General features: G+C 36.8%; 1 protein-coding gene and 1 long non-coding RNA gene across 4 annotated transcripts in view; one reads left to right on the forward strand and one right to left on the reverse strand.

Moving 5' to 3' along the window:
* LOC114246939 (uncharacterized) overlaps nucleotides 1–19,074 on the reverse strand; it is a 74,791-nt gene extending 55,717 nt beyond the window's left edge. For 2 of the 3 annotated variants that reach the window (XM_028179702.2, XM_028179701.2), the window contains exons 1-2: nucleotides 18,637–19,074; nucleotides 12,123–12,194 (exon numbers count right to left, since the gene is read on the reverse strand). In XM_028179702.2, coding sequence (XP_028035503.2) covers nucleotides 12,123–12,194; nucleotides 18,637–18,687 — 123 coding nt within the window. In that variant the 5' untranslated portion in view covers nucleotides 18,688–19,074. Of the gene's footprint in view, nucleotides 1–12,122; nucleotides 12,195–18,443 lie in introns of all 3 variants that reach the window. The other variant, XM_028179703.2, reaches the window with a different exon arrangement.
* The window catches only part of LOC149503546 (uncharacterized), a 52,699-nt gene extending 32,649 nt beyond the window's left edge, over nucleotides 1–20,050 (forward strand). The window contains exons 2-3 of the long non-coding RNA XR_016323632.1: nucleotides 2,858–2,967; nucleotides 19,919–20,050. This is a non-coding gene — a long non-coding RNA (uncharacterized LOC149503546). The remainder of the gene's footprint in view (nucleotides 1–2,857; nucleotides 2,968–19,918) is intronic.
* Nucleotides 20,051–22,240: the final 2,190 nt, after the last annotated feature.

Here is a 22,240-nt window from a genome sequence, read left to right on the forward strand (position 1 = left end):
GCTTATGCACAAAGGTTTTTAATGCGGCCGATTTTCGATTAAAAATCGATTTTAGCTATACAAAACATTTGAACGTATTCGATAAACACAAAGTTCGATGACGCAACCTATTGCTCAATTTTATATTTCTCTAATACTTAAAGCAAAACTGAACTACAACGAAATTATAAATGCGAAAGTAAGTCTACTTGTTTCTGTATCTATTATCTATTCTATCTGGATCTATTAATAGATAATGTTTTTCAAGAAGTAAATAATTAAGCTAAGAGTGATACAGAAAGTTTTTCTCGGTAGAAATTAACATTTCCTATGGCTAGGCTTATTTAGAAAGGGATTTTCAGAATTTATAAATTCATTCTGAAAGTACACGCAATAGCATGACAGATTTTTCGTCTTTTTTATTTTAAGGGTGCTGTTGGTAAGATTCTAGTGACAGCAATAAGGGCTTTTTACAGCGTATCGCAATTCGATTATAATTGAATATAGATTCATTGGAGTCTTATTATTAGATATTGCATTGTTTCGTTGGTTTTGCGATCAAACTTTATTTAATTCTGATTCTTGATTTAAGTTAATGGATTACTTAATTACCTTTAGATGCAATGTAATAACGAGATAAGGCTCAAGTACTGTGTGTACTATTCTTCATCAAGTGCTTTGAGATTTCATGACTCCTTGCTCTTAATATTCCTAATTGAATTGTTATGGTACCTAATTATATAAATGACTTGATTTAATAATTATATAAATAAATAATTTAGTATCAATATATGTTTATAACCTTAAAGTATTCGAGTTATCTCTGTTGTAATTTATACAGTTGAGTGATAGTAATAAAAGTTTATTGAAGATGCCATTTGTGAAATATGAATTAAATGGATAAGCAAGGGTACCGCTCGCTTCATTCAAATTGATAAACTGTATTATAATCTATGGTAAAGTCTTTGTTAAAAACTCTATGGTAAAATCATTCATTCAATTATATATATTTTTTCTAATATATTTCACTTTTAGATGGAACGTCAAGGTAAGCGGTCGTGTTGCGTCCGCATTTCGAATATAGCCTGATACCGCAAAAATAATGCAGTACAGCAATATTGGTGTTTTTGATGATCCGATAAATTAAAAGAACTGAATATCGGTAGACAAATAAATAAGAACTATTACATTAAAAGAATAATAATTTTGTTTTAATTAGGTATGATAAACGTGTTCGTAAAATCAAGTTCACAATATTACTTCGTTCGAATATACAATTAAATGTCAGTTTTCTTAGTATCAGTCGTAGTTGCTTATAAGCAAATGTAGGTTTTTAATGTTTACTCCTTGATATACTCGTATAGTGATAAGTGGCCAAAGATATCGACACATTTACGTACGTCTTTAAAACCGTCCTTAGTGACATTCAGGTTAACTTGTCACGCTTAATGTTAAATTACTAAGATCATATTAACTGTAACAAAAAAATTATGGGTTAAATTACTAAGATTATATTAACTGTAAATTTTTTTTATGGGTGATAGACCATGCAGGATTTAATTAAAGGTTTTCTCGTCGCTTGGTGTTAGGCTGTTGTTGAAGCAAGAATAGACGACAAAAGGTGAAAAATGTCACCCACTCAGAGACATAAATTTAAGTCTTAACTTTATTGAAAAAAGAGCTATTATGCCCTTTTATATCGGAATATGAGGTTGCAGAAATAAACAGGACCTAACAATTCGTGCGGACTTACAACACGGGGTGAGCACAAACGAATTTAAGTATATCTTTTTAATTTATTTTATAACTACTGAAACACGACCAAGCTGCGCTGTAACTATTGTTAAATATATAGGTAGTAAATGGAGCTAGTAAGTAATCCCTTTTCGTTACTTATCATATGTTGATGAAAAAGACATACTCTGCGGTGGTAACAACAAAGTTTCGACTTATTGGGATAAACAATATTCAAACGCATCGTCTACCAATAAGAAACATACTCGTATATATTCTTCTTCTTCTTCCCAGTCGTACACCCTTGACAGAGTGGTCGTGGTCATGCATCAGTCGGATCCTGCGATACCGATGCTATTGTGATGCGACGCCATGCGGTACGGTATTATTACATATTTATAAATATATATGGAATATTATATACATTATATACAGATATATAATATTTTAATTTTTATTTGCTGAAATGCGTCAGTTGTGTTTTGAGATAGGCAGTGAAAAGATTTACTCCAGTCATTGGTACATGAACTTGTCTACAACCGTACCTAATTGGTAAAAATAATACAGACCAAAAACAAAACAAACGAATACATATATAATTTTGACTGAGCGTTTTATGAATCCATCCAAGAAAGAAAATAGAGATAGTTGATTTGCCGACATTTCATCCGGCATACAACATCAACTAATTTTGAAATAGAAAAAAAAATGTATGCTGTTCTTTTTTTTTATTGCTCTTGTAGGCAGACGGGCATACGGTCCACCTGATGATGAGTGGTTACCGTCGCCCATGGACTTCAACAATGCCAGGTACAGAGCCAAGCCGCTGCCTACCACAAATTGTTCGTGTGAAATCGAATCCGTTTTTGGATTGCGGTAGGTAGGAGACAAGATGACAGGTGTTAACTTTTTCACAGCCTATCTCAAAACATAAGTAACACCTCTAAGCTACAAAAACGAAACTAAAATATACACATATTTATAATTACATTGAGTATACCCAACGGCAGCCGATTGATTCCTTTCCTCGATTAACACATGTATTTGGTTACAAAATTAACTAATATAGAAAAGAATACATCGACGTACGCACACATAATGGCATAATCGATCAAGTATTGAGTACGATCATTGTGTTGGCTAGTTGGACCGTGAATCCTGTCCCTGGGAGCCGATTGCCGACCCTCACGTCTATCTCATTGACGAAGCCGCTTACGCAACTCAGCACGGGCATTCGACTGTGTCATTTGTCAGGTAAGAGTATTATTACATACTAATGTTAATAATTTATATGTAATTTGACTAATCGCGATACGGAATGACCTTTGAACCGGCCCATCGCCCTCAAGTTAAGGTCGAAAATGCCGTGACGAATTTTGATGATGCGGCGATGATGGCGGTATTGCTTTTGAGGGCTCCTATTAAATTAATCGAAATAAAAAAATCGATTGAACTGATTTTAGATACTTCCATTTTAATGAGGAAATTGGTTGCTGTGCTTGTGGAGAATTTTGAAGTCGCCGTTCTTTGAATGAATGTTTTTTGCAATGAGTAATTATGTACTTTCGTCACGTCGGCAAATTTAGATTTTAGGTAATCAAAAGCTTACTTTTCGTTTAGATTTCAGTATAGTGCCTTATTTGCCTATTATATTTCAAATCTGGAAATTAATATAGTTACGTATACTGATTATTCAAAATACCGGTAACTTATACTTTTTTTTTTTTCTACCTATTCTGGTAGCCTAGAGAAGCTATTCCAGCGTAACCGTAACTAGTAGGTGAACTCACGGGGCTCAAACCTGACGACGATTCTAACACGAAGCCTAGCAAGAGCTGTGCTTCGCAGAATCTACCACCGGATCGGAAACGCGACCCACTGAGAAGATCCGGCGAGAAACTCAGTGGGCTGTGTCTGAGAGTTCTTATACTATACCTCATACGTCAAGTACGTGTTTCATTAGAAATTATTCCAACCCCGGCATATTCGCAACGCTTGAAACAAGAACACCATGCGTCTTATCCTTTAGGCCACGGCGACCACTACAGTATTATGTACGGAGCACGTGTTCAAAAACGATAGTTTCAGTTAGTAACAGCTAGCTTGGTGTTAAGTTGTCATTGGCGCCCATAGACATGACAACGTGAACGCCACCCACGTTGTAACTTGAAGCAGAAGTCTCTATTTTACTACGCAGCACTTTCGAACCTGACTAGAGACACTTGTTTTTATCCCGGTACATAATACGCCATACGAATGATAATTCAATCGAGAATATTATTCCTTTATACATTTTTAATTTAGAAAAAAAAATCGAATCTAGTTTGTTCGCATCACTCGATACGAGTACACAAGGCGTCTTACTTATCGGGGCACGGACGCGTGTGCGCTACTGATGGCTCATTGACGCCAATAAATAAATAAATAAATAAATAAAAATGTGTGGCGTCGTGGTACACCGGATAGGAACGAAGTTCCTTATTATAAAAATATTAATTTTAATTTCCATTCGGGTATACATTTTTTATTATGATTTTTTAATTAATAAAAATAAGTAAAAAACATGTTATTTTTTGTACGTTATTACAAAGTTAAGTCGTAAACTGTGTGCATTACTAATAAAAATCTTACGTTACGGACGTTTCTTCCCGGTTAGGGTACCCCTACGCATCGTCCCATAAGGAACTTCGTTTCAAAAATTTTACGTTCATTATTCGTGAATAGGGTACCGGTAAATTTAATCGTAAAAGTAGCGATGCGCATTCCTAACGACGACATTGCTCGTAGATTTACTGAACTAGGAACAGAACAATGGACGATGTCACAGTGCCCGCCGCTCTAATGGCGCGTATAATATTATTTTACACGCTGAACTTTACCGTGTAATAAACTAATCACGCTACCCTGAGATATTGTGGCGGACTGTTCAACTCGTATGCTGTTACAGTGGCTTCGGTAATGCAATAGAACACAGGAATCGAATGTACATAAATAAAGTTGTAAGATATTATTTTTGTTAGGTCATACTGGTTAAGCTAATGCGCATATATGGTGGGCGAGACGCTAGCCCAAACAATGAGTTTAAATACTAAATTCGTAAGGTCAATATCTCATTATTCCAAGACAAAACGGAATGCGTGAATGGTTTGTAGTAAAATTATTTATTTCTTTTCATTGAGCGTAGGCAGACGAGCTTACAGTACAACCAAGCCGCTGCTTGCTAATAATAACAACAGTCTTATGCAGTCGTTTCAGAAAAAGCCAACTTATCTCTTGCTACATGTGCCGTCAAAGAAAATTGAAATTTTGAACGGAGTGAAGTCGTCGTGGCCTATAGGATAAGACGTCCTGTGCATTCGTGTCTAGCGATGCAACGGTATTCGAATCCCGCAGGCGGGTAACAATTTTTCTAATGAAATATGAAAGGTACAACTGGTATGACCTAACGTAAGGAAAATTATACTGTAAGACACTTAACAGCGACTCTATTAACCAATTAGTGCAATATTCATAATTTTTCATATAAACTGAGTATCACAGTAAATAATTTTATTTATAATATTTATTTGAATAAAATACAAAAGCTATTGCCGATGACTACTAATACAATAGTTAAGGAAGTAACGTGATAATCTCAGAACATCGAGTCAATTTCGTTTTTGTACATTTGTAATAATCAAAAGAACATGCATGAGTGATTAGGTTTGATGGAAATTAAACTTTTGGCTTCCCTCATACACTTCAACTAGCTTGGTAGAAATGCAACCGCTTAAATGATTTTGTCGTTTCACTGCTTACTACTCCGTTGCTCATGTTGGCATTAAATATAGCGTTTATGAGGATGTGTGATGATTACATAATATAATTCAGTTTAAGTTTCGCCTTTGGAAATTGCAACAATTCCAATAAATATGTGTATGACCTATATACCATTATCAGATATCATCTTAGGTTATATTTTGGGTCCATGTAACGTAATGTAATCATTGCCCCTCGTGGACACTAACAATGTCAAGGGCACATGGACGATTTAAAAAGAAATTGAAACAGTACAGGAGAAAATTTTAGTTAGTACAGCCGCTTCAGAAGTTTCTTTAATGTCGAGATTCAAAAATATGTATATGTAAATGTCAAGCTAGGTGCTTTATTTATTTATTTTCAGAGACATTTTTGGGGGGTAGCTATAAAAGGAAGATCTTCCTCCAAGTGATTTGTAGGCCGCGGCTTGGCTCTTCTGGCATTGCTCATGTCCATGAGCGACGGTAACCACTCACTATCAGGTGAGCCGTATGCTTGTCTGCCTATACGGCAATAAAAAAAGCGGATCACCGGTCACCGTCCTCGCCGAACCGAATTTGCGACGAAGGGCTCGACGGATCTTCTCAGTGGGTCGCGTTTCCGATCCGGTGGTAGATTCTGCGAAACACGGCTCTTGCTACGGCCAGTGTTAGCAAAACTCCCGGTTTGAGCCCCGTGAACCCACCTACACGTCAAAGAGAAGCTGAAATAGCCTCTCAGCATAAGTAGGATTAAAAAAAAAGCGGATCAAATTTCTCGGTAGCGACGGCTCGATTGTTCGGAAATTATCTTGAAAACGTCGTTAGCGAGATTCAGGCATCTGTGAAATATTTTTTCGTAATGTATGTTAGTTGCCCGCTACAAATTTCACGACAATGTATATTTATGTTGGTGTGGTATGTGCATACATATATCATAGTGCTTTTTTTTTCTTTCCTACCTATGCTGATAGCCTTGAGAGGCTATTTCAGCTTCACCCTAATGTGTAGGTGAGCTCACGGGGCTCAAACCGGAGTGTTGCACTGGCCCTAGCAAGAGCAGTGCTTCGCAGAATCTACCACTGGATCGGAAACGCGACCCACTGAGGAGATCCGGCGAGAAACGCAGTGGGCTATGTCTGTGGGTTAATTCGCTCGTCGAGCACTTCGTCGCAAGCGACGGGTTCGACGAGGACGGTGACCGGTGCTAGTGGTACCTAAAAGCACCGTTAATGGATCGGGAGGATTTCGTAATGACGTGAACTATATCATTGTGAAGAAGAACATTCGAATTTAATATAAACGTTCAAAGTTCAAAGTTATAAGAAAGCTGCATTCGTTTTATGCGTGTAACACTAGAACGCAAAATATTATGTTATAATAAAATAAACATACCGTTTAATGATGCACGCGAGCGTAAAAGGCGTGTAGGAATGACCCAATACGATTATCGAGGTATGAATTTCTAGGTAAATGCTCTCAGGTACGTAGTCAGGTAACAAATTCATATAAATCGCTTTGTCTGCATTCTCGTTAAATAAAACTAAGGATCATTTCCAATGAAAACATTGATTTATGCTGATAGTAAAAAATATGAGTATTAAATTCATAACGAACCGAATGAAGTTAAAAGGTAATGGATACTGAATCTCGAGACTGCCTGTAATGAATTTGTGTAAATGAATTAATTACTCTTGAGAATAGTAAGTTAACTTTATTTATATTAAATTTAATTTTATAATAATAACAGACATACTCTTTATTTTATGGTTGATCTTGTAGATGTTTTACTGATTTAGGTGGTAGGATCTCTTGTGAGTCCGCACGGGTAGGTACCACCGTCCTGCCTATTTCTGCCGTGAAGCAGTAATTCGTTTCGGTTTGAAGGACGGGACAGTCGTATAGTCGTAACTATACTGAGATCTTAGAACTTATATCTCAAGGTATATATCTATGGGCTCCAGTAACCACTTAACACCAGGTGGGCTGTGAGCTCGTCCATCCATCTAAGCAATAAAAAAAATTATATTAAATTTTATAATAATAACTCTTATGGACTCTTTATTTTATGGTAGATCTTGTAGACTAGAATTCACTTTTAATTACTTTGAATTTGGATCTAGCAGCTGGAGTTGAGTGGTAACTGAGACCTACCACAAAGTAACTACAAATTTCCCACTAATATCAATCAATGGTTCGTATCGCTACGCACCTGTTATTTCGAAATGATACAAGAAAAAAAAACTCGAACGCATTAACGGTTAACTGTTATCAACGAATTGCTTGAGTTACGTTCATCGATACGCGAAAAAAAAACTGGATTTCCATTCGGCGCTTATTTGTAAAATTGCACGAAAAAACATTAAATTCTTCCGGTATGAAATCGTTGCCACTGATAACGCGCTGATTTAATCGCTTATAGCAACGCACTGTGTATTTAAAACAATTGAATCTAATTAACGAATACTCAAATATATTAATGTTCTAGAAATACGCGGGTTTTTTTTTTTAATTTTATGACCTGGTGACAGAGACCTTTAGGTGATATCTTCTTTGGAAAAATACGCGGGAGAAACATTTTGAAGAATATGCGCCCGATTCAAAAATCGTACGCTCAAATGTAGTCCAACAAACTAAGCTTGTATTCGATTAGATTTATTTAAAATAATTTTCTCATAAAATGTTTTAAATACGTTATAATTTAAATAATTCTAATCAAAACATAAGACTAATAACTAAAATACACAAAGTACACGATTAAGAATTTTGCCGACACACAGTAAGAATTAGTATTTCAATGATTAACTGTGTATAAAGCATTTTTTTTAAATTGTCTTGTTTCTAAGCTTTGAGAATAAGTACAGTAAGATAATTAATTACATTATATCATAATGTAAGTTTTGCCGTATCAAATTTCCCATTTATTTTGGTATAAAAATTATGAACCTTAAATTATTTTCTAGTTCAATTGATTATTAATTCAAGATGGCTGTTTACATTTTCGCGGTCTATGAGTTTCGGAATTATTCTTAATTTAAATGGCTGTAGTTTACCCCGTTCATGGTGATTAACAATAAAGCATACGGCGGATATTCCTCTGATCGTATTTAAAGCTGACAGCAAAAGATCAAACATGCCGAAAATATATATTTAGTTAAATCATATTTATCAGTTGCTGTGTATTCTTATTAATGAATAAATTGACCGCAAAGCGCATTGACTATCCGGTTCATTTAAATGCGATTCCCATACGATCGACACGGTGGATGCCCTGCCACAATGACGTCTACACAACTTATGTACCGTGTAAATTGGCCTAATCTGTGTACGTTATTTTATGCTTTTTATACTATTTTAGCTCCAATGAACTGTGTATTTTCATATCAAATGTAATTCTTTACGTTACAAAGCATGTCAGATCTATATCAATTATATTTGTACCTTTGTCGTTAAGCTTTAAATTTTGTTGTTATTGCTTACTTATTGCTTTTACTGGTGATAGGACCTCTTATGAGTCCCCACGCGTGGGTACCACCACTCTGCCTATTTCTGCTGTGAAGCAGTAATGCGTTTCAGTTTGAAGGATGGGGCAGCCGTTGTAATTATACTTGAGATCTTAGAACTTATATCTCGAGGTAGGTGGCGCATTTACTTTGTAGATGTCTATGGCTCCAGTCACCACTTAACACCAGGTGGGCTGTAAGCTCGTCCACCCATCTAAGCAATAAAAAATTTAATAAAAAAAGTATCTTATAGTACCGGTATGGTGAGGCTTAGGGGAGGCTCATATCCATGATTGGACGTCTCTTGGGCTGAAAGATAGATAGATAGAAGAAGGTGATTGATCTTATTTAGATTTTTTATGCGCGCATAAATTTAGAAACATTCAAATTTTACCGAAACACGAATAAATTGTATTACAATCGCATTGACGTTGTCGTATCCAGATTTCAATATTTTTTTTATGTCTGTTACGTGAATTCAAAATTAATCAACAAAATTTTCCATTTTTCTTTCACTAACATTTTTTACTATTAAATGGTAGACAGTGTCACACAACAGACCTTATCTGTATTAAATTATCTATCTTTATTAAATAACCGATTTTTATTATTGTAAATAAAGTAATATTTACTTTTTCCCTGTAAGTTAGACAATTCAGTTGCAGCATTATTTTAGTGACGCATAGCTAAGATTCCCGTTTATTGTGGGATTCATTTAAACATGCACAGATGTGTCGTTCATACGTGACAATGTCACAACACTATACAGAATACGAATTACTTTAAACTATCACTAAACGGTGTACAAGCAAAATTTGTTTTTATTGTTAGAGCGATAAATGTTATTTTAGCTTAGTTATTTTGTTTAGAATTTGTTGATTAGAAACCCATTCATTCATATAGTGCCTGTCTATCGGTACTCTTAGGGATATGTCTTGAATTGACATTTGGATAAAGTCCCAACGAAGATTTCATTTTTCAATAATAATTATTGGTCTGCTACGACTGCAATTTATGTATGTACATGAATTTGGTTTTTATAATTTACTAGCTGACCCGGCAGACTTCGTAGTGCCTCAATCGATAAATAAAAGACCTAATCTTTTGTATAAAATTAACAAAATGAATCCGTCCGACTGGGGACACATCAAAGGAAAAATAAAATTGTTATTTTTTTATTTAAATCCGAGCATTTTCATATTTATCTACCTTTTAAACCTTCTCTGGACTTCCACAAATAATTCAAAATCAAAATTATCCAAATCGGTCCAGCATTCTCGAGTTTTAGCGAGACTAACGAACAGCAATTCATTTTTATATATATAGATTAGTGTTCGCGGCTCGTTCAAAATTTGATCACAATTCAAAGTAATATTAAATCGCAATAAGCCTTAATATTCATTTTGTATATTAGATTTTCTCTTTTGTTTTATTATTGTTATTTTTTGGCCTTCATTTGGCATATTTATTTTGCGATCTTCTTTTTGAAACATTAGTCCAATAAATCATTTTATGATGTGATTCCATTAAAAACACAATGTATTTTTTGTTTATTTTATAATGCGATACCAGAACAATAATAATAATATAGCATGTATCTAGTATGACTAATTATCTGATATATTTTTAAATTTTCACACATCTCCGTTATCGAAATAGGATTCGAGTCTATCTTATGCATCGTGTTAAACAACCTTTTATAATGTGAACTACATAATACTAAATTGATATACAATAATTATGTAGTACGCTGGCGGTAAGGCATGCTACAAACTAGCACGGATAGATACCATCATTTTGCCTGTGTTTGTCGCGAAGCAATCATGCGGTCCGCTTTTTACTTATGCCTCTGGGTTTCGGTAATCACTTCAAATTATGTCGGTCGTGTGATTCACGTATTAAAAAATACTAGAGGTCCCGCAGCAGTCGAAATTCGACTATAATTAATTGGAATTGTAAGTTTGTACACTATTATGATTATATTTTATACTTCTATAATCACAAATTTCGCCAAGGCTACACGATATAAAAATATTAATAAAGACAAACAATATTTAATCTATTCTCAATTTGACCACAGACGTCAAGAACAAAAATTTGACAATAAATAGTATGCATGCGTGTGTTCGTCAAATAAATAGTATGTAGTGTGTGTAATGCTTTCTTTATTGATTTAATGTATCTTTTATGCATTATTTTAAAAAAAAATTAGCGTTGTGCACTTCTTCTCTTTATTCTCTATAAGTGTACAAAATTTCATACTCCTCCGTCCGCGCAATTTTCGTAAAAAGGGATACAAAGTTTTTGCTTCACGTATTAATTAAAAAATATATTTCAGCAGTTTTGTTTTTCATTCATCCATTTTTATGCGACCAAAATTGTTTCATTTGCCCTCTAAGGCGTTCCGGAACATAACGCTTTCAAAATTACGTCCGTACATTTGTAGTACCGTTTTGTTTATTTTGTTCAATAAATATTACCAACAAACAGAAACCGATTTACCGTATTTACTCATATTATATTCGTGTCGTCTCAAAGCTAAGCATGAAAACACTAATAAACTAAGCACGAACTTAAACCGTTTCAGAAACCATTATTTGGAAGTTTCCTTCGAGTCTCACCAAAACAAATAGTATGTATTTGGCAGTAACAGCGTTGACTCCTAACTACCTTGTGATTGCCATCGAAGGCTGTATCTCACCTGATTGTAAATTATTATTATTTTTTACTTTTATTGCTTAGATGGGTGGACGAGCTCACAGCCCACCTGGTGTTAAGTGTTTACTGGAGCCCATAGACATCTACGACGTAAATGCGCCACCCACATTGAGATATAAGTTCTAAGGTCTCAAGTATAGTTACAACGACTGCCCTACCCTTCGAACCGAAACGCACTACTGCTTCACGGCAGAAATAGGTAGGTTGGTGATACCTACGCGCGCGGACTCACAAGAGGTCCTACCACCATTATCAATAATCTGGCGAGCATAGCCGAACTGTTTCCTACTATGAAAGTCAATATGAATATTGACGATAAATTTTATCGAACAGTCTTAGTTCCCGCGAGAAACTTCTATAATTAATTTCGATATGCGTAAAAATATTAATTTGAAATCTAAAATGTACTAACCTGCATCTGAAACCAGGAGTCGAAGAGCCCAGCGGCGTGCGTAGCTCCAAAACGGCCGCCGCCCGGGACAATCTACAAAAATAATTTAATTACCCATCTTTTAATACATTGAATGTAGATTTTGGAGGTACATAAACACACACAAACATATCTACATTTAATTGTTCGATTTATTCAATCACGTATATTCGTGTATTCGAAATAGCTTTGTAGTTATCATTAGACTTTCCGAGAAGGTTTTCAGATCAACGAAACGATTTACGTCACATCTTCAATGATAATCACGGCGCATCATGAATTTATTTGGTTAGTGTCTAGTTCTATGCGAGATATACAACTAGATGTCTATGCGGAGGGCAGTTTTTTATTAAATTAAAGACGCTTTTTAACTGAATAATTGAAATTATGGGCGAAAGTATGTTTTACTGCGGACATATTTTGTGGCTGCGTTTCTAATGCCAAGCATGCTTTGCGATTTGAAGGGTAGCATTATATGTATGTAACTAGTCTGGCCGTAAATACTGTTACATAAAACTTTTCTTTTTTTCAACTTTTTAATTATTTTGAATTTGTAACACGTATGTAATTTTAATAACTATAATTCTTTCGATTTTGCGCCATTTCAAATATTTATATTTTGTCGTGTTCATTATCAAATTACAATATGGAATGGGGTGCTAAAGAAAATGGGATTGCAGTGATCACCTTGCACAAAGTGAGTATGGAGTCGTTTGTCATATTCCAGACACTTCAAAAACTGCTAAGTTTTGCCGTATGTTCGTATATAGTACAGATACAACAACATTTCGTCTGTCAAAGACCAGAAAATATTGGGCCGGCCATGTGCTTTAAGAAATACAAAGGTGTTACTGTTAAAGCTAGAATTCGTCGAAACCCCATTAGGAAGCAAAAAATCTTATCGCGAGAAATGAAGATTCCCGCTAGGACTCTGTCGCGTATTATTATAAAACAAGACCTGAATCTCGGTCCTTATCGTTGATATACAGGACATGCCCTAAATCAATCTTTACAAGTAAAGAGAGTGGATCGATCAAAACGCCTTGTGTCGCGATACGCAGATGAAAGGCACAGAAATATCCTCCATACCGATGAAAAAAATTTCACGATTGAAGAACACTACAATAAGCAAAATGACAAAGCTCACAGTTCTAAAGAAGCTGCTCAAGTCAACATCCTGCGTCAGTGATGGTTTGGTTGGGAGTGTCTTATCAAGGAGTCACAAAACTACATTTTTGTGAAAAAGGAGTGAAAACTTCAGCCAAAGTGTATCAAGACTGTACGTGGATCATGTTGTGAAAGCTCTCAGCAATACATTTTTTACATACCGTGAACTTTCCAGTAGGACTTTGCATCTGGTCACAAGGCACGAACTACCCAAGCCTGGCTTGGAACCGACGTTCCGGACTTTATAAGAGCTGAAAACTGGCCCTCATCTAGCCCAGACGTCAACCCTTTAGACTTCAAATTATGGTCAATTTTAGACGAGATGGCCGGCTTTAAAAGACACTTCGACATTGAGTCTCTAAAAAAATATTTGAAGCAAGCAGTGGCGAAATTTCCTCTGGAAACTGTGCGTAAATCCATAGATTCGTGGCCAAACAGATTAAAGGCCTGTATAAAAGCCAAAGATGGCCATTTCGAATATAATTTTTTTCTTTTTTTTTCTGAGACTTTTAATAAATAAGTAGGTATAAATTTTAATAATATTACATTACTTCATTTAAAAAAATGCCTCTTCATTTGTAGCGGAACTTATGAGCGGACTAGGTATGTATTATTGTATTGTGTTTGAATCTTCGATTTTCTGTCCTAGAAGGTTGACGGCATTGATGTTGTGACGTCTACGATGAGACGATGCCTTGAGGTGGGCCGTGAGTTTGTTTGCTTCTGTGCATTAGACGCTATTTCATTCATCATTGCTTTACACTACGCGCGCGTGTAAGTACATTGCGTATCTATATATGAATACGTGTACTATGAAATACGTACTCAATAAATGTTCACGTTTGATTTCCACGGTGGAGGAATAACATCGTGTAATACAAATCAAATCCGCAAAATTATAATTTGCGTAATTACTGGTGGTAGAACCTCTTGTGAATCCGCGCGAGTAGGTACCACCACCCAGCCTATTTCTGCCATGAAGCAGTAATGCGTTTCGGTTTGAAGGGTTGGGCAGCCGTTGTAACTATACTTGAGACCTTAGAACTTATATCTCAAGGTGGGTGGTGCATTTACGCTGTAGATGTCTATGGGTTCCAGTAACCACTTAACACTAGGTGGGTTGTGAGCTCGTCCACCCAACTAAGCAATAAAAATAAAAAAAACGTGAAGCAAAAACATTGTACCCTTTTTTTATTAAAATTGCGCGGACCGAGGAGTATGAAATTTCCCACAATTATAGAGAATATAGAGAAGGAGTGCAGACTGTTCATCTTTTTTTAATTATGCATAAAAAATACATTAAATTAATGAAAAAAAGACATTACACACAATACTATATATTTGACTCAACATACGTATATATTTTGTTATTGTTTAAAGTCAGTGGTAAAATTGAGAATAGATTTTGTTTGTCTTTAATATTATTAGTCTATAGTGTAGTCTTGGCGAAATCTGTGATTATAGAAGTATAATGAACCATAATAATGTACAAACTTATTTATTTCAATTAACTATAGTCGAATTTCGACTACTAGGGGACCACTAGTTTTATCAAATCGGCTTGCTTTTGTGATTCTTTGGTCTCTAGAATCGCAGAATAGTTCTCGAGAGATACTGGATTGTCAAAGGATAAATATAACACGATATAGTATTTATGGATAAATAGCCCTCAAACTATGAAAAGCCTTACACTAATGAACCGACTAGTTTCTGTTGGCAATATAAACTAAATGTGGGTATTATTTAGGATTTATTAACTTATTGACGCTTACATATTCTTTCTTAATTTTTTATTTATTACTAGCCGAATCCCGCGATTTTACCCGCGGCTATTGTCATACCACGGGTGACGCCGCGCGGTGAGTCTAGTTTAAAGAAAGTAACCTAAGTTACTCCTTATATAATCAGCTACTTATCAGTGAAAGTCCCGTCAAAATTGGTTCAGCCGTTCCAGAGATTAGTCGGAACAAACTATACTGAGATCTTACAACTGATATCTCAAGGTGGGTGGCGCATTTACGTTGTAGATGTCTATGGGCTCCAGTAATCACTTAACACCAGGTGGGCTGTGAGATCGTCCACCCATCTAAGCAATATAAAAAAAAACAGACAGACAAACAGACAGACAGACAAAATTAAAAAAAAATGTTATTTTGGTGTATGTACTGTGTATTACGCATTTAGTAAAAAGTGGTTATTTTATTATTACAAACCGACACTCCAATTTTGTTTATTTGTAATAGATATTTAGTTTTAGGTAGTTTTCGTTGATCAAGGTAGCAGAAATACAGGCTGATTAATGTATTTATGTTATGTTATCTATAACATCAGATGAAATGCTAAGATCACTGGTTTGAGATAATTTTCGGAGCGCGTTTCATTATTGTCGTTTTGAGATATAAACATCGCCGCTACCCGCATTCGCTTCGGGGTGAACAATTTTGTTACACCCTCTGCTGTGATGAATACATAAAATATGTTTACTTTCAATGAAGAATTTGCCGATATTTTACTTAGACTTGTACGTTTGGCGGTGAACGAGAAAATCAATAGACATAGTCTACTGAGTTTCTCGCCAGATCTTCTCAGTGGGTCGCGATTCCGATCCGGTGGTAGATCCTGTGAAGCACTGCTCTTGTTAGGGTTTTATTTTTTATTTTATTGCTTAGATGTGTGGACGAGCTCACAGCCCACCTGGTGTTAAGTGTTTACTGGAGCCCATAGACATCTACGACGTAAGATGTGCCACACACCTTGATCTAAGGTCTCAATATAGTCACAACGGCTGCCCCACCCTTCAAACCGAAACGCATTACTGCTTCACGGCAGAAATAGGCGGGGCGGTGGTACCTACCCTTGCGGACTCACAAGAGGTCCTACCACCAGAATTTGCTACCAGATGTTAGCAAATTCTCTCAGATTGAGCCCGCGAGCTCAACTACCCGTCCGGGCGTAACTGGAATAGCCTCTTAAGCTACCAGCGAATAGGTAGGCTTAAAAAGAGAACAACGAGACGAAATATCCTTCACCGAGCGGCAGTTTCACCAGGACAGGTGGGCGAGCAAAGGCTCAGCCAGGAGTGGGATTTGCTAACAGCTGCTTGAGCGCCTCCGAAGGACACCTAACAACTCAAGAGCAACTGCTTCGCGAATGAATCTACTACTGAATTGGAATCGCGAACCGCTGAGGAAATCAGCTCGATCTCCCGACGGGTCGAATGTTCGGAGCTTGTATAGATACAAAATTATCTTGAAAATGTCGTTAGCGCGATTCGGGTTTTTCTTAAAGATAATAATTACTGCTACATACGTAGTATTAAACTTAATAATTGATTTAAAATGTCTATCAATTAAAAACGTTCAACAGAAACTTACTTCGTAAATTCGAGGCTTACACTTCAAGGTGCCAATCTTTAAGTTTTATTATAATGGTTATATTATTATATATATTTTTTGTTATATATAATAATGAATAATAAAGGAGCAGCTCCTGAGGCTCCTAGATATTAAATACATCCTACCTAGCGACATGCGGTCAAAACTTTGATTGTATTTTAAGAAATATTATCCTATCTATCAAATAAGAGAGCTTGATGGTAAAAATAATCCGAACAGGGACAACAATCAAAACCTCCTTACAATCGTTGTGTGCATCACTATATAACAATTATTATATATTATATACATATAATATAATATACATAATAATATATGTAATAAAACATTTAAAAAAATAATTATTATAAATTCCAAAAGTGTTTCCTTTATCAATAATTAGTCGAAAAAGTATCATGGCAATTGTTTATTAACGATTACAAATTATAATTTTTGTAAATCTCTTATAAACTTAAATTAATGTTTAGTAATCGAACGCACGGAATAGATTTTTCTTTATCGGAAACTGCAGGTGTCCTGCGGTTAATGTGGCATCGAAACTGTATTTTATTAATAATAAAACAGTTTACAGTTATGCGCGAGTCTATGTCGTACTCCGGTCCATAAAATGTAATTGTGCAAAAAAAAAAGTCGATCGGGTGGATATTATTATTCTCCTTTGTCGCGTGGAAGCAAGACGGATAATAAAAAAAACAAAAGAGGGTAAAGTTGTAAAAAATCAGATTATAAAATTTGACGCTCACACAAATTATCAAAGCGGTCAACAATTTTTGTTTGTTTGTTTGGAACGATAGGTCTGTTTTGAATTTAAATTAGAATAAAAAAAACTTTTTGTACTCATTGTAACTTACATAAGTCACTATATTTCTAACTACACATAAGTCATTATATTTCGTTGTATTATAGTATTTATATATTATAATGTAGACATTACGTAAATCATTTAGTGTCTACATTTTACGCAAATGAAACTTTTTAGCGAAACGAATAGGATGAAATTCGGTTCGCGTGCCGCGTAACCCGTGACCGACGGACGGCGTTGAAGTCTTTTTAATGCAATACAACGGTATCGGATTAAAGCTTCTTAAAATAAATACTTGTATAACCTAATTGTATATTTATCATCGCTGTCAATTGCGTGTACAAATATTTTGAGATACTTTGGAAAATATTATTATTATTATTATTACTTAAAATTTGAGTCCAATCGATGAATAGTGGTTGAAAATACATATTTTTCATTAAGTATTGTTGAAATTTTCGTGCCGTAATGAAATTTAATATGTTTTTAAATCAACCCGCTAAATACATTTAAGATTTCTTGCAACAACTTGAAATTCCATTATTATGTTTACAAATAGTTTAACATAATTTGTTTTTAGTGTCCAATGTTCCACTAGTTCTCAAGTAACGTAATATTGAAGGCGAATTTATGTTATTTCCGCGTTTTTTTTTTGTGTGCTATAAATCGACGTTGTATATCGATACATTTTGTGTTTGATCAGTAATCTCGGCCATATCGCGCGACAAATATGCATGTTGTACTATTATTATCTTAATATATACGTATATACATATATACACTTCCACAGGAAAATAACTCGTAGTTTTTTATACGAAATTCTTTAAGTGAACAACGCCAACTTGAGGTTCTGCTTAATGCCTAATTTTGAATGTATGTGTATACAACGGAGAGTACCTACAATAATAATTATTCTAACGGAATTATTTGCACACAAACCAGATTTTGCACGTGTCTGTAGATAGATGCTTAACACAGTTATAGTTTAGCTTAAAATCGTTACAGCTGTTTACAAAGCAAGCCGCGTTCGCGGGCTAATTTTCGTGTATAAAGATCACAAAGTCCCGTAATTTAGGCACTAGATAAGCGTTTGAGATCACTGTCGGTCTGCGGCAAGAACGAGTGTCGGTACCTGGTCGCCCACTAGGTCCTCGGGCGCTCTGATCACACAGCAGGCCTCCATTCCCGGCCGGGCCGGGTCGCGTCGCCTGCGAGTCTCACACTGAGGCGGTCCTGGGAGTCGCGCGGAACATCGCGCACGCCTGCGCGCACTCACTCCGCGCAACGAACTGCGTGCGTGATATCGCGCGGCGGTCGACCTCTTCCGCGGGGTAGCAATGAAAGTGATTACGTTCTTGCGCTACTGATAACTGGGGCTAGTTTCCGTTTTCCAAATTATTGCCGGTTAACCTGCCATTGATGATTTCGATTGTTCGTAATGGAGTATGAATCCGTCAAAAGTCCACATAGCAACTAGTAATATTGTTGAGTACTGCATATACTCATCAGTTCAGATAAAAATTTTCACGATTGACTTCCACAGTAAAGGAATACTGTCGTGTAATAAAAATCAAACCCACAAAATTATAATTTGCGTAATTACTGGTAGTAGGAGATCTTGTGAGTCCCCACGGGTAGGTACCACCACCCTACCTAATTCTGCCGTGAAGCAGCAATGCGTTTTGGGTTCGAAGGGTGAGGTAGCCGTTGTAACTATACAGAAACCTTAGAACTTATATCTCAAGGTGGGTGGCGCAAATGCATACATGCATGCACAACGTAAATACGTTGTAGATGTCTCCAGTAACCACTTAACACCAAGTGGGCTGTGAGCTCGTCCACCCATCTAAGCAATAAAAAAAAAAAAGATTTTCGTGATAACTAACTAAATATTGAACTAAATAAATTTAGTAAAAATGGAACAACACTAGCGAGTCTTGGCTATTGTTAGGAACATAAATTGAAATCAGAACCACGTTCTACAATACTGTGTGCTACATTGACTAATGCAGTACTGAGAGTAAGTGGCTTACGATAATGAAGGTTCTGATTGTGTTTTAGCATTGAATCTCCTCGTCGCGTTTAGGTACTTTCCAACCAGATAGTCTAAATAGCTATTATTTACATTGCACTAAGCATAATTTGGAACAAAATGAGGAAATCCGTCGAAGAACCAAAGTAACCGACACAGCCCTAAAGATTAGTAAGCTTTTTTTTATTGCTTAGATGGATGGACGAGCTCACGGCCCACCTGATGTTAAGTGGTTACTGGGGCCCATAGACATCTACAACGTAAATGCGCCGCCCACCTTGAGATATAAGCTCTAAGGTCTCAAGTATAGTCACAACGGTTGCCCTACCTTGAAGTGGCAAAGTGGCAATGGGTCGGACATAGGACATATTATGTGTTGCAGAACCGATAGCTGATGGAACAGACGCGTTCTGGACTGGAAACCATGTACCGTTAATCGCAGCGTTGGACATCCCCATACCTGTTGGACTGATAACTTGCGGCAATATGCTGGAGAAGATTGCGTAAAGCGGAGGACCGTTCATTGTGGCGGACTATGGCAGAGGCCTACATCCAGCAGTGGGGAGACACATTCTGGTGATAATAAGGTATAATTTGTTTGCACTAATTAGAGTAGTTTAGTTTTTACATCTATTTTTGTTTTATAATTTTCTATAGGCAGGTGAATTCACGGCCGATCTAATTTTAAGTAATTACGGGATACAAAGCGACGTGGACGAAGCTATTCTGTATCTGTTATAATGGCTATTCTAGGCTTCAAATACGCGTAATAGTTTCGCAGCTGAGTTAGACGATAAGGGTACCAATCGTGCTCTAGTACTTAAGAGGCTAGAAATTAGGAAGTTAGAGGCTGTAAAGTACGTAACTGTACTAGTATTACGGACCTGTAATAAGTAATTAACAACAGCATGAGAAGATGGGTATTGGGTGCTTATTTCTTTCTTTTTTTATTGCTTAGGTGGGTGGACGAGCTCACAGCCTACCTGGTGTTAAGTGGTTACTGGAACCCATAGACATCTACAACGTAAATGTGCCATCTACCTTGAGATATAAGTTCTAAGGCCTCAAGTATAGTTACAACGGCTGCCCCACCCTGAATCGGTTTGAAAACCGAAACGCATTACATATTCACGGCAGAAATAGGCAGGGTGGTGGTACCTACCCGCGCGGACTCAGAAGAGGTCCTACAACCAGTAAACCTTCTGTTGAATAGCCGAAAGCTGGACGTAGGTATTATTAAGATTCTTTTTCTTTGCTTACCCATCTTCCAGTAGCTTCATGGGCCTATTCTGGTTTCAACGTGATTGGTGGACGAGCAGATTGGGCTTAGCCTGAATGAGTTTCCTAACATCTGCCCTAGCAACAACAGTGCTTCATTGAACCTATCTTTGGACCGGAATCGCGTCCCGCTGGGGAGATCCGGCAAGAAGCTCAGTGGATTCAGTGTTAAGTTGCATATCGAACTCTTCGTCGCCCGATGACCAAAACCTGGAATGCTTAAAGACATCGAGAGTGGATCTGGATGCATGGATTTTTATTGGTGGTAGAATCTATTGTGAGTCTGCACGGGTAGGTACTACCACCCTGCCTATTTCTGCCGTGAAGCAGTAATGCGTTTCGGTTTGAAGGGTGGGGCAGCCGTTGTAATTATACTTGAGACCTTAGAACTTATATCTCAAGATGGGTGGCGTATTTACGTTGTAGATGTCTATGGGCTCCAGTAACCACTTAACACCAGGTGGGCTGTGAGCTCATATACCCATCTAAGCAATAAAAAAAATCTGGAGGATACGAAAAGACATGTCCATCATAGTCGTCGTGAAGATATACATTCCTCACATACCATGGTGTTTCAAGTATCCTGCAAAAGCGGGACTGTATTACTTGGAAGGTTTTTGTGTGGGTGCTCACCGTTTGAGTGAACACTACACTTAAATAAATATAATTAAGATCCTCGGACACAAACATTTTTAATTATCTTTTTGTTAAGTAATAATAGTTCTTTCAGTTATTACTTTTTATAAACACAAATATCGTTCACACGCTTATTAATTAGCTAATTAATTATATGTTGGCCAAGTTGGCGTCCAAAATGCTGGGAGTCCTCAACAGAGCAAAGCGGTACTTCACGCCTGGACAAAGACTTTTGCTTTATAAAGCACAAGTCCGGCCTCGCGTGGAGTACTGCTCCCATCTTTGGGCCGGGGCTCCCAAATACCAGCTTCTTCCATTTGACTCCATACAGAAGAGGGCCGTTCGGATTGTCGATAATCCCATTCTCACGGATCGTTTGGAGCCTCTGGGTCTGCGGAGGGACTTCGGTTCCCTCTGTATTCTGTACCGTATGTTCCACGGGGAGTGCTCTGAGGAATTGTTCGAGATGATACCGGCATCTCGTTTTTACCATCGCACCGCCCGCCACCGGAGTAGAGTTCATCCATACTACCTGGAGCCACTGCGGTCATCCACAGTGCGTTTCCAGAGGTCTTTTTTGCCACGTACCATCCGGCTATGGAATGAGCTCCCCTCCACGGTGTTTCCCGAGCGCTATGACATGTCCTTCTTCAAACGAGGCTTGTGGAGAGTATTAAGCGGTAGGCAGCGGCTTGGCTCTGCCCCTGGCATTGCTGAAGTCCATGGGCGACGGTAACCACTCACCATCAGGTGGGCCGTATGCTCGTCTGCCTACAAGAGCAATAAAAAA

Source organism: Bombyx mandarina, chromosome 01 (genome assembly GCF_030267445.1).
Source record: "Bombyx mandarina strain Sakado chromosome 01, ASM3026744v2".
NCBI classification, from domain to species: Eukaryota; Metazoa; Arthropoda; class Insecta; order Lepidoptera; family Bombycidae; genus Bombyx; species Bombyx mandarina.